We start from the raw sequence: 14,604 nt of genomic DNA on the forward strand, positions 1-14,604 counted from the left end.
TTGTAATCCTGAAAATCCAAACGTTTTCCACATGCTTTTTGTGCTTTATTTGTGTAATTATCATCACAGTCTGATGTCACATTTATTTACAAAACTTTAAAACTGCATTTTGCAGAATTCCATTTAAAAATATAACTAATCGAAACATTAAATGGCAGATGATATGAAAGTTTTGTATTTATGAGTGTCGCAGAAGAAAAGTAAGGCGAAGATGTTTTGAATTTCGCACAAAGCTACTCGAGGGCTATCTGCGCTAGTCATTCCTAATTTAGCAGTGTAAGACTAGAAGTAAGGCAGCTAGTCATCACCACCCACCGCCAACTCTTGGGATACTTTTTTACCAGCGAATAGTGGGATTGAAAGTTAATTATAACGTTCTTACGGCTGAAAAGGCGAGCAAGTTTGATGTGACGGGGATTCAAACCCGCGACCCTCAGATTACGAGACGAACACCTTAACCCACTTGGCCATGCCGAGCCAGGTGAAAATGAAGATTTATCCTTAATTGATGATTGATATTCATTTGATGAAGAGTTCTTCACCTGATTTCTTCAACAAAACTGAATTCCTTCCCAGTTCTGACTTATAATCGTCTACGAATAGGAATAAAGTCTCTGAAACTATCATAATATAACTATGTTTGTTAGCTCAGTCAAAAATTCATGAATGTAGTGCACAGAACGCCTTCTGGTAGTAACAAGTCTTAAGTATATATTAAAAAACTGAATGCTCTGCTTAAATTTTCTGTCAATATACAACAACGCTCTCTAGCATGATAGTGATGAAGCTTCCTTAACGACGTTTACATATTGACATTTAGCGGTATTAAATTTGACGAGATCAATATTTATAAATTAAGTTGGTAAATCAATTATGTTTTAATACCTTCCAAAAACGTTAAAGAAGTGTCATAGATTTGAATAAATTGATAATTCTGTTATCTTAAAAGCAACAAAAGCTACTTGTGTTAATAAACAGAATTTAGCACTGCTTACTTGATTTTAACATTTGAACCTTACATTTATATAGCTCTAAACTATGAGTTTTACGATGTAACCATGGCATAAAGTTTTGCATTTAAAGCACTTATGAAATGACCGCTTCTGTTTTTTGAAGTGAGGCTTCCACTAGTCTTCAGATTCGGTTAAATTTAAACTAAAGTTCAACAACCTCGTCGTAATATTAAAACCTTCCGACAGTGTTACTGGAAACAAGATTATGCAATTTTCATGCATCTGTTTAATTAATTCCACGTTAACCTTACTTTAGGGTCGCGGGTTGCACAACTGATACTAGCATTTAGAGTTCCGATATGATAGCACAGCTGTCTTTAAAGAGTAAAGTTCTGTAAAGAAGAATCGCAATTTTATTAGACGCACTGCAAGCACGTGGTTTGTTACGTCACACTGATCCGGCATCAGCTAAGGGTTAAAGGGCCATGCCTCGCGAGTTACTATTGCTTCCTGGACTATAGGATCACAAACCTGCAGGGATATCTGACTCATGTGGTGCAGCCGTCAAGCGTCTATTTAGGAAAGTTGTTTATTTACTTAAACTGTTCTGTGATTTGTACTAAGGATTTACTGTGAAGATGAGTGAAGAGACGAGGGACATTGTCGGATCCCCAGATGAATTTACCACGTTGGGCCAAGGCTCCCCTACTTCAGTGTGCAGTGCTCCAGAATTTACAATCTTAGGAGCCCACAAACGAACTATCAGTCGGCGTCGCATCAGCTCACCTTCTGGAACTGGAAATAGGGAATACGGACTGGATGAAAGTGCCAACACAACGTATAACTCAGCACCTAAAGAACAGAAGGTGCCTGCTGGCAATAAGAAAATGCACACAAAATCTGTAAATGTCAGACGTTCTCAGTCCGTAAAGGCCACTCGTCGGACTGAGCCGTCACATGAACGAAGTTTCTTCCGGGAACGAATGCTCAGTGTTCCGGAAAGAAAATCATTCTCTTCTGCAGAAAATCTCCATTTTAGTGGCTCAAACAAGCATGGTTTCCTCGACCCAACAAAAGACGCAGAGTACGAAAGGTTGCGGAATTTCTCCGTCACATCCAAAGGGGTCATAAATAGGGGAGATTCGTTTCGATCCAGATCTCGTAGCTTTCGATATTCACAGCATATTTCTATTCCAGCATCTTCAGAAACCGAACACTCTTCTCCGGACAACAGCCTCCCTCCCCTACGATGACTTCAACAAGAGAAAGAGTATCAGTTTTGGTCGTCGGCTGCACGGATGTAGGAAAGTCTTCACTGACCAACCAGTTCAGCACTTCCGAATACATTTGTACTTACGATTGTTCCTTGGGTAAGTCCCGTGAAAGTAATATACGGATGTTTAAGCTGTTAATCTGTTTATTACGTCACTGGTTATTTATTTGACTTAATCTACGAAATGTAACGTTTTGTCATACTTTTGCTGATTTCATTTTAAAACTGTTTCTCCTAGGGATGATATTTATTAAATAAAGCAGGAGTAATTACGGATTCTAGGCTAATAGACAAAGCTATTAGATTTCAGTGTAGCGTAAGACCAGAAGACATAAATCAGGAAAACACCAAGATATTTAGAAACATTATTTGTTTTGCACACAAAGCTACACAATTGGCTATCAAAACCCGGTTTTTAACGTAAAGAGCCTTCAAACTTACTTTTAAGTCATCAGGTGGGGGGAGATCAAATGATTGGTTGTTTTAGCACAAAGCTGAATAATGGGCTATCTGAATTTTGTCTATAGCGAGGTGTCGAATCCAGGATTTAAGTCTGTACTTGGAACTGATGGATTGAGGAACTAGAAATACGAAATCTCTCTTTTAACGAGAGTGTACAAATCGAAGTTTGTATATCACCCTTGAGAAGAAGGAAGATTCCATAAATGTTTTATTTGTAGAGTAACTGAAAAATACCAGAAAACTCTATGTTTTACGATAAAAGGAGTTTTTTGTAAGTTAATACAACTATGCAATTTAACGACAAAGAGTCTATAAAAAGCGGATATGAGAATCTTTTGTGTTCATATACTTGAGAAAGGTTTGTTTATAACAGTGGCATAAACTTATTATTATATTACCTTAATTTCTAATATTACTACATTTTATGCTTTATAATAACTGTTATCCATTTCAGTTTATACGTTTTCTACTTTATTTACGATGTTTTATAAATTTTCCATGTGTAGTTTTAAAGTTTAATAATTAAAGTTTTCAACCAATGAGTCTTCTTTGTTAAGCACAAACTATCTGAATAATTAAAAATCGTCTGTTCTTTTTTTAATTATATTCCGGTAAATAAAAGTGACAAAGGTATGATATTACACTTTTATTTCAGCAGAAAAGCAGCTACTTTCTGGCCATAAGACAAGAGAAAAGTTCTAAGAAACTTGTTGTAACAACGAAACACTCACTTCTCACATTTTAAGCTTACACTGACACTATGTTCCTTTAAATTGATAATATGAAAAGAAGCATAACAGATCAAGAAAGAGAGGTGACTTAGGTGAATTATTCAAATGAAAATTTTGCTTTTGTTTTGTTTTCATAAAATGAAAAGTGGCTATCTTTAATCGATTGTTTTTATCACTTCACGTCAAAATTAACGTACGATTTGTTTCAAAGATGTCTTTTGATCTCAGCACTTTTTCATATATAAAACGGAACACAAAATCCTATACACATTTTGTACGATTTGTGAAAAACATACTGTATAGCAACATTTCCTTATTCATTCAGAACTATATATAAATTTATTTGCGTATGTAATCTCTATAATATAACGAAGTGCTCTACGTTTACTTATTTTAGAAACAAAGCTATTAACACTGTCTGCAGCTGATAATTCAATTTTTGCCTATAAACGTTATCCAAAAAACACGACTATCAATATAAAGTAACTCAGCAGACTAAATTATTGAAACCTGCTTATAAATAAATGTTGTCATGAACGTTATAGCTAAAATTATGTTATATTGTGCTTACAGTTAAACAAGGAAAGGCTTAACTAAAACGTTAAACATGTGCATTTGGTTTACATTTGTTGTGCGGAGCTCACGTGTCGAACATGTTCCCTGGAGAAAGAAGCTAACACTATTTTTGATTTTCTAGAGGAAAAGAATGAAACATCAGTTACGGTCGTGTTAAACGAAGAAGAATATGATTTGTTGTTCATTGAAAAGACCGTTGCTACAGAAACGGTGAGAGAATGTTCTGAAAACCCCTTGTGTTAAAAGCTAAACAAACAAAAAAAAAAGGATAGATTATGTTATTCAAACCCGAAAAAATTTACAACAAAGGTAAACTAATGACTATATATGGCAATACAATGATTAAATAAATTGTGTTACAAAGTGAAAAATAAAGATATATTAAAAATAAATAGGAAATAATAGACGCATTTTCAATACTGTTCTCTAAAAATATTCATCACTGTCTCATATGTGATTGAATTCTACGGCAAAATCAGAAAGGTTTATTAGTTTGTAGTTTAAAATGCTTACTCTGATTTCAAATTGTTTATTTTTGAGTATTAATTGTGAAAGTGTAGTAATTGTGCACTCCACAATTGTGCAGGTCACATCGCTACTAAATCTATCTGTTGCGTCGTATGTCGTCGTTTATTCTGTGGTCGACAGAACCAGTTTTCAATGGGCCAAAAATTTCATCAGCCAGGTAGTGAAATGTGTGGACACGATGAACAAGGCTCTGATATTAGTGGGAAACAAAACCGACTTAGTTCGACTCAGAAAAGTCTCTCCTGAAGGTTTGTTGCATTTTCAAAACTGTGGTTCTAATGCATACATGCATGTGCGTGCACGAAATGCATAATCGATCTCAACCATGAGATCACTGAAATATAAATAGTGTGGATATACAGATGTTGTGTCAATAAAGTTCCTTATGTTATGCTGTTTCTTACTTGTGTAGCTGCGGAGAAAAGAGTTTCCTAAATATATTACATCTTCCTATTATGTTTTAGAAATAAATCCATTTCACATTTAAATTTTAAGAATTTAGAAAAAAAAAAATATCAAAACATTTTCATTCAGCTCTCTTCCTACTATTTATGAAAGTAAATAATAATCTGTGAAAGTAATACTTTTCCTTTGTGTATATATATATATAAAAGTTTATGTTACATCGTCTAATATAGTTGGACTTTGAATTTCGCACAAAGCTACTCAAGAGCTATCTGTGCTAGATGTCCCTAATTTAGCAGTGTAAGACTAGAGGGAAGGCAGCTAGTCATCGCCACCCACCGCCAACTCTTGGGCTACTTTTTTACCAACGAATAGTGGGATTGACCGTCAATTATAACTCCCCCACGGCTGAAAGGGTGAGCATGTTTGGTGTGACGACCCGCGCATCTCAGATCACGAGTCGCATGCCTAAACACGCTTGGCCATGCCGGGCCATCTAATATAATACCTGAAAAAAGGTGTTCAGGCTAAAGTGTGGAATACGTTTTTGTGGGAGTCAAGTTTAGGAGATTGTGAAGTTGGATAATACAGTGACAAACAAAACTCTGTAACTACTCATCGAAACTAAAAGAAAACAATAAGTTTGCTCAGATAGTTAGATCTCTCTGTAGACGCGTGTTGTCGGACACACATTATAGTGTACTAAATTCTTAAACGTTAATTATTTCAGATATGATCTGTAAAATTGTTTTTGTGTAATAACAAAAGCTGTTTCACAACTCAATTCTATGTATAAATCAGTAATTATTATAACTTGGTTAAAGCGATATAAATAATATTTGTGTCTATTAAAGCTTATAATTCATATTTTCCTTTAGAAGGTCGGTCAGTGGCAGCTTCTCATGGGTTCAAGTTCATCGAAATTTCTACTGGAATCAACCATAATGTTGACGAGCTGCTAGTTGGTATTCTTAATCAGATCCGGTTAAAGCGTCATCGTGTTGAAGAAATGAAGAGCGGTGCTGTAGTATCTGAGAACCCCGGAGGACGATTTGTAGGGTGTACTGGTTGGCGTACTAAGTCTATAATCAAGCGAATTTTACGCAGATCTCGTGTGAGAAGATCGTCTTCGTGTGACAATTTTAACACACTTTGAAAAGTATACAAGAATAGGCGCTTATGTTAGATTGTAATGAAAATATTAATGTATTACAATCAGTTGGAATAATAGCGTCCTTTTTGTAGTAAAAACCTATTTAACTTTAAGGTTCAGTTCAATTGTAAATTTCAATCTTTATCAATGTTTTTTTATTGTTCTATTTACCTCTATAAGGAGTCGATTAGTTTATTTTTAAACTTCTATAGGCATTGTTTATCGTTAATATTAAAAATGTTTATACCAACATAACTTCAACTCTGCCACATCGGAGTGAATATGATTGTATTGTAAACTAACCACTGTAATACTGTATAGTTCTCTTTTAACTACTGTTATAGTTAGAATAATTATGTTGCACTTTGTTTTCTAGTCATAGCCTTATTCGTGTGATTGCATATATTTTGACCTACGTCATACTGCGACCTGCAGGTAGTTAGTTTACCTATACACTTTAAATATGGACAACAGTTAAATTGTATAATCTAACATATGCGTATGTTTTGAAGGAAAATGTTCAAATGTAAAACGTTCAAAGATAAGTTCAAATTAATACAACTTAAAAAATTAATCGAATTGCTTTCACGTGGCTTTCATAAATTATTAAGTTCAAGTTTTTAACTTATGAAATGATTTAGTTTAATAAATATAAATTACAGTTTTAGCAATGTTAAGTTGCACATGGACCTTCAGTTTGGATAACAGTCAAAATCGTATAACTGGTCTGCCTCCAGTTTTTTATAGTTATTTTGATAGAACTTCTCAGTGGTACACTGGTATTAAGTTTACTTAATATAAGTGTGATAATTTCACATTTTTTTCAAATATTCTTTTACAAACCAAATTATTTTTATTTTATTTTTCAATAACGATTGAGCATTACCAACGATTGAGTTGCATCAATGGTCAACAGGAAAATACGATACATTTTTTAAAGTTTTAAAAATCACTTGTTGGATTAATGTTATGAGAAACAGTTCTGTATTCAGTTGTGTGAAACATTTACTACAACTATTTTATTTCGATAAGAATGAAAATACTCTTTTATAGTAGTTAATTGTATATTATAGAGTCTAATGGATAATCATAACTCACAAAATTGGCTGGAGCAATCCTATAAAAGAACGCAGAGAATATTTGTTTAGAAGTTACCAACTCCTATGATTACGTTTCTAAAACATAAAGAACTGTTATAGAGTGTGCAGCTATAAAATATTTACAGATATTACCAAATACCACCACAGACTTGTAACTGTCGTAAGTTTAACGACCTCTGGTGGTTAGGAAGTGAATATTATTTTCGATATTTTGTTCATTTATGATGCAGGTGATTTTTATTGTTTCAATTTGGATTAATTATTTCAATCACTTCATATTTTTTTATGTGAACACTTCTTTTGTTGAGGTAAGGTAAAATAAAACTTTATCATGGGTACTTTTTTCTTATTGAGTCTCAGTATTTGATGCATGTTTGGAGCACTGTTGAGAGACGTTTCAATAGTTTTTATATAGAATAAGTTGTTTATTAAATTGAGATTAATCTCAACCTTGCAAAATAACATTTTTAATCTTTTGTAATGAAATTCAGTTTTGCAAATATAACTATTCTGAATTCAGTCGAATGAAGTTTCTTGTTTTCCCGCAATATCACACAAGAGTTTCATTTTAAACATTTAAAACAAAATTACTGCGCAATAAACACTTCCTAGAAACAGAATTCTTCGTAACATCGGACTCATAATTACTGAGGAATAGAAAAATAGTAAGTGTCTATTAATTCTATCATTGAATTAACCGTAGGGACTTTGGAATTTTAATGCATACTCACTTCATAATATTTGAACAAAGATTATTGTAGCATACTTTGTTCCTAATATTCGAACGAAGAGTATTGTAAGTTCATTGAAATTACAATAAATTACCAAAATAACAATGATAATAGGGTAAGATTACTTGTTTTGTTTGTATATTTCGTGAAATAAAATTGAACACAGTCTCAGAGTCCGCCAAAACACACTCCCAAATGTGATTGTTAGTGTAAAACCTAAAAGCTTGATGGGATGATCTTAATGTACATAAACCTTGAAACAAGAGTCATGATATAACACTCGTAATTATGTACACCATCATGTTGTGTAGTGTTGAACAGTAACCTAAACAATTTTCTTTTAGGAATTATATAAACAGGATTTTATTATTGTTATTATACATTGCAATTTCGTTAACTTTTTAACTTATAATCTAAGACAGCATTAAAGGAATCGTTTAATTGTACCTCAGGAGCATTTTAGTTTTAACATGCACTCAAATGTTTGTTAAAGTTCCACGTAAGCGAGTCAGGATGCTGCAGAGTATCGGAAATCAGGCGAATGTTAAGTTTAAACATGTGCTAACACAACACCACTATCGCAAGTCTTTGTTTGAATAATATATATTTTTCTTTAAAGAAAAAGGCAAAACTTTTATCTTATGTTTATTTAAAACGTCTGAAACGTATTATTCATAAAATGTTTCTTTTTTCGGTGGCTAGTAGAAAGTTTAGTAGCTCTTTTACTAATATGTTTAAAAGTCAATGTATATATATTTTATTTCAATTACTGTCACACTCTTAGTTACTAATATGGATTTATATTAAGCTAAAATTACACAACAGGTGGCATCATTTTCACGGTAAGCTCAAAACTTTTTTTTGCAAAAACCAATTTATGATTTGTTTGTTTGTTCGAAGTTTTGTTTGCTTGTTTGTTTTTTGAATTTCGTGCAAAGCTACACGAGAGTTATTTGCGCTAGCCGTCCTTAATTTAGCAGTGTAAGACTAGAAGGGAGGCAGCTAGTCATCACCACCCACCACCAACTCTTTGGCTACTCTTTTACCAACGAATAGTGGGATTGACCGTTTCATTATAACGCCCTCACGGCTGAAAGAGCGAGCATGTTTGTTGCGACGGGGGTTCGAGCTCGCGACCCTCAGATTACGACTGGAACGCCTTAACCCACCTGGCCATGTCGGGCCTTTGTTCGAAGTTGTAAGTTCGCAAACATACAAATTTATAAAACAATGGCTCAGATATCACAGTAGAGTGAGAGTGATAAGCGGTTAGGATATTTGACTTAAGACTTCGTGTATTCGTCTTCATGTCCCGTTGCCAAAAAAACAATAACACGTGATGCACACTTGGGATCTGTAAGTGCGTTATAAGAGTGATGGTGAAACCCCAGTTTACGATTAGACAACAGTTGGCAGTTGTTTTTCTGACAAGGTGTTTTCCTTCTGGTCTATCAGTTCAAAGTTAGGGACGGCACTGTAGAGAAAATTCTAAACAAAGAAATAAATGGTTAAATGAACAAAATATTAACATATGATGAATAGTTTTATATCACGTCTGATTAGAATAAATGTTGTTGTCATTTTAAATAAGAGTACACGCATACAATATACATTTTCAATACCTTGTTTAAAACAGCTCTCTAAGCAGTACAGTCACTGTTAGACGATATCGACAAATCACCGTTCTCTTAGTATTTCAAGTTATATATACTTCATGCTGTTCTTGTACTTATACATGGTACCATTGACGTGGAGAGGAATTTTGAAATGGTCAGGTAATTGCAGCATTTAAACAATATGGCAATAAGCACGTGAAGCAAGCAATTTCTATGGGCGTCTGGGGGTATGTTCCCCAGAAGATTTTTGAAACGTTGATTCTATAAAACTGAACCTTAAGCCATTTAAACCACAAATACTACAAAATACTTTGCTTCTTTTTTTCTTCGAATTTCCGGCAAAACTACACGAAAGCTATCTGCACTAGCCGTACCGTATATTTCAGTGTAATACTATAGGGAAGGCAGCTAGTCCTCACCACTCACCGCCAACTTTTGGGCTACACTTTTACCAACGAATAGTTGGATTGATCGCCACAGTATTACGTACTCATGGCCGAAAGGGCAAGCAGGTTTCGAGTCGAGCGTCCTGCTGACTACACACACCGTAATACACTAAAACAAGTTTCAATACATAAATTATAGCTTCGTATGCCTTAACGCTTCCCATGGTCCTATGTACTGTTTTACAAAAGTGTCTGTCTGGTACAACACACGTTTAAAAGACATAAGTTTAATCCTTACATGGCCAAGCGTGTTAAGGCGTTCGACTCGTAATCCGACGGTCGAGGGTTCGAATCCCGGTGGCACCAAACATGCTCACCCTTTCAGCCGTGGGAGCATTATAATGTAACGGTCAGTCCCACTGTTCGTTGGTAAAAAAGTAGTCCAAGAGTTGGCGTTGGGTGGTGATGGCTAGCTGCCTTCCCTCTAGTCTTACACTGCTAAATTAGGGACGGCTAGCGCAGATAGCCCTTGAGTATCTTTGCGCGAAATTCAAAACAAACAAACAAATTAATCCTTACCATGTGATAACAGAAGTTTATTTTTCTGCTTTATAATATTATAAAGCAGTCATACGAATCAAAACTAAATTTGTTGGAATTTTAATATAAAATATTTTCAAAATAACTAAAGATTAATGCAATTTAAGTTTCTAACATTATGTTTGTTTTTATAGTTCCTCTCTCAGGACGTTCGATTATTGTAAAACTCGTTTTAAAACTAAAATAGATGTTCAGAAAATTATTCGAGATTATGCAGAAAAGTATAGTTAGATATGAATGGAATAAAGAAATAAAGGGTGTCTCATAACTTTAAGTTCTGACAATAGAGCCACGCATAAATCACTTTGTAATAAAATACTATTAATTTTATACATATAATTGCACACAGTTCTTATCTTTTTTATATTAAAGCTAGTTTTACACACCTAACCAGGTTGTAGAGTAGGTGTATTGATTGTTAAAGGTAATGGTAGCCCTCTATAAACACAGATTTTATTTGGAATATTCCGAAGGAATCACTAAATTTTGTGGTTGATTAACTTAAGTTTTAAATTTAAATTTTCCGGAAAGTTAATTTGTTTTGTAAAATATTGGACCAGTTTTATTTGGCATTTATGATGACCCACTACTAATAATTATTACGAAAGATGAAACTTAAAAGATAATAATATAAATATGTTATAGGCTGATGATATGGACAAACTTTTATTTTGTTTTTGCAAAATAAGTCAAGTCACGCATGACCTACTGGTTATTGAGTCCAAGGCTCAATACTTGATGCCAGTGAAGGCATTTATAGCTTTTTATTATGAACGTGTTATAAAAGTCACTATCATTCATGTTATTCGGTTGAAAGAATCAGACACGAAACTTGTGGTGGTTGGTTCTGCTGACTGACTGCCTTTACTGTGATTGGTTATTCAAATTATGGATTGTTATTTACCTAGCCATTTATCCTATGTTTACGTAATTTGCTACTTAGATTAAATATTTCAAGTTCAAGCTCTTTGCTCTTCGGCAATTCAAAAACAGTGAAGTTTATATTCAGATGCAAAGAACTCTTTAGTGATTATCTTTTAAAATATATTTGTTTGCCGAAATCATTGCAGCTGCAATGATGGACATATTACCTCAGGTGATATTTCCTTATAAAATGTTTCGTTTGAAAAATTAACTATGAATAGAAGTATCTTCTTTTTTTTTTAAGAAACTGGGGTACTATATGAAACAAAGGTCACAAATAGGTTTTCTTATTGTTTTACAAAATAAAATACGTTTATGATTTAACCGTTTCTATAATGTTTCAAAATTTCCGGGACACAGCAAAGGAAAATCGTCCAACATGTTTTCTTTGAACTATTTCAGACTTCCTGTATCTAATTAAAATCTTCTAAATAAGCAGCCTACGTTAATATTTTGGTGTATTTCAACCACTAGTTAACGCACACGATTGTGTGGATTTAGTTAACTAAGTTAAGTATAATATGATGAATCATTTTTGATTCAAAATAAATTTACGGAAAACAGACATCCTTGGGTTTGTTCACATTTTCACAGCTTACTCAGGACGCTTAATGTTCATTTTATGCTGTAAACTTGGTTTACCTTTTATCTTGTCTGTGCCATCTCTTTCAACGTGTCGACTTTGGTCTTGTTCGACTTACTTGCTATAATTAGCTTTTATTGTAAACTGGCCTAAATCATACGCTTACATTTAAAGAGTAAGAGCTTTAACACGATTTTCTTACAACGGTTTAAATATAATTTAAAATTGGTTTAGTTTTAGAGAAAAAAAGTAGACTAAAGAAATGGTAATTCGAGTAAATTTGTTTTAAAGTGAATGTTTGGACACTGAACAATTGTTATTTGAATGTAAGACAGAGGAATTTAAATCACACATTACGTTCTTTTTAGTGGAATATCTTTGTTAATTTTACGAAATAACTTTATATTAATTTCATTACAACATGAATAATTTTTCAAAATTTAAAGTCCATCACTGGAGTGTGAACACAGACATTTTTAACATTTTCAATTATCCAATTTTTCTCTTGTAAAACATCGCTATCTGTTTCAAGCGTGATTTTAAAATTATATTAAGATAGTTAAAGTAACCATTCATGTGAAAAAAAAAGAAAAGACATTATTCATTCTACAAACCAGTAATTGTGTTTGTTTTGGAGATTAAAACAAAAACAGTTCCTAAATTCTACGACTGTTGAAAGTCAGTAAATATGACGATAATAAACAACTTCTAGAAAAGTTAATTACGGTTGGGAGTGTTTTAATAAATATTTGTTGCAAAGTTCATTTAAGTTATGTTACGGATATATATCAAAAACGATGATAATTAAACGTTTGAATAATGTCTCAAGTTTTCCGGAACGTTTTTTGTTTGTTTTTTTTAAATTTTGCACAAAGCTACACGAGGGCAATCTGCGTTAGCTGTCCCTAATTTTGCAGTGTAAGACTATAGGAAACGGAGCTAGTCATCACCACCCATCGCCAACTCTTGGGCTATTCTTTTACCAACAAATAATGGGATTGACCGTCACATTATAACGCCCTCACGGCTGAAAGCAAACATGTTTAATGCGATAGGATTCAAACCTGCGATCTTCGGATTACGAGTCGAGTGCCTCAACCACCTGGCCATGCCGGGCCTTTCCGGAACGAACACAGCAAAGGAAAACTATACTACCTTGTAAAAATCGGGATGAATGGTCCTTTTAAAAATAGCATGAACATGGTGAAAATACCCACATATAGAGATCCACATAAGAAATAGTTTTATTATTAATTTTACGATTTCTTTTTTTTTTGGGGGGAGGGAGGAAGTAAAGAGGAGGTTTACTTTGGCTGATTTTCTATTTTCTTTTCCAAACCTCATTGAGCTTGAAAAATTCGTATCTTGGTAACCAACAGTATTGCATGTTTCGTGATACAAGATCTTTCTTTGGTTGAAAGTATACTCTAATCCTGGTAGACTTCACTTAACTTTAAAAATATATACTAGTCCTGCATGGCTTTATCAATTCTGAATTCATGAAGTCACTAACCCTCCACCTATATGCCGAAAAATATATTTTGAATGTCTTCATTGGTTTTTTTCTAAATGTTATGTGTATTCTTTATTGGTTTTCCAAATTTTATGTGTATTCTTTATTGGTTTTCCAAATGTTATGTGTATTCTTTATTGTTTTTTCCAAATGTTATGTGTATTCTTTATTGGTTTTCCAAATGTTATGTGTATTCTTTATTGTTTTTTCCAAAAGTTATGTGTATTCTTTATTGTTTTTTCCAAATGATATGTGTATTCTTTATTGGTTTTCCAAATGTTATGTGTATTCTTTATTGGTTTCTCTGTTGACAATTACAATAATAAGAATTAATAAATTTAGAAACTTTACTCCTGAGTTTTTTGTGTTTTTTTAGTTTCCTTTGCTGTGTTTAGCTCAACCATAACTTTAGTGAAATAAATGAACGTTACTATGAAAACAGATTATTCACGACTTTGTAATTTAGTGGATGTTTTGAGAAACCACATCACTTCGTTGGTTTAGTAAGTGCTCCTACTCAGCAGTTTTTTAAGCACTATTCTTTGAGGGTCCTATATATAGTTCCAGATTCTTAAAAGAGTCCATTTCTTCCAGATCTTGGTTCTTCCTTGCTGTGACTGATGTGTGCAGGAAGGTAACGGTATTTTTGTTGTCAAAGGACGTTATGACCCAGAATCACTGCCTAGGACAAAGACCCTAGAAACGTGGGGGAGAAATTAAAACACACGTGGAGAAAGTGTGAGCCTGGGTAATAAACTACATAATCGTATGTGTCGTACTTCTTTCTCCCTCTCTAACACGCGAAGGATTACAACCTGGATTTTGGAGAACCATAACTTTAACGTGGTTCACATAGCAAACTTCTTTAACAACTCTAAATATAACACCTTCACCCAGACAAATACTCCGTCGGTTACTTAGTTTAGTCTTGTTTATACACCATACCTCTGGAGGGCCATGAAAATAAGTTACCAAGTTACTCAATTGGAGATTCAAGGTCATAAGGACATGAAGGGTAAATAACATAAAAAAACAACGTTTTCTGGTATAATGTAAGGTAAAATATTTAT

The 14,604-nt window shown here is 33.5% G+C and overlaps 1 protein-coding gene across 1 annotated transcript; it reads left to right on the forward strand.

Annotated features, from left to right (window-relative positions):
- The first annotated feature begins 1,480 nt into the window (after positions 1–1,480).
- On the forward strand, positions 1,481–7,700 carry LOC143230929 (ras-related protein Rap-2a-like). The gene is made up of 4 exons (XM_076465256.1): positions 1,481–2,323; positions 4,117–4,205; positions 4,582–4,771; positions 5,807–7,700. The coding sequence occupies exons 1-4, from the start codon at positions 2,203–2,205 to the stop codon at positions 6,082–6,084; spliced, it is 678 nt and encodes a 225-aa protein (XP_076321371.1). The 5' UTR covers positions 1,481–2,202; the 3' UTR covers positions 6,085–7,700.
- The last annotated feature ends 6,904 nt before the right edge of the window (positions 7,701–14,604 follow it).

The sequence above is a fragment of the Tachypleus tridentatus genome, chromosome 10 (assembly GCF_004210375.1).
Source record: "Tachypleus tridentatus isolate NWPU-2018 chromosome 10, ASM421037v1, whole genome shotgun sequence".
Classification (NCBI taxonomy): Eukaryota; Metazoa; Arthropoda; class Merostomata; order Xiphosura; family Limulidae; genus Tachypleus; species Tachypleus tridentatus.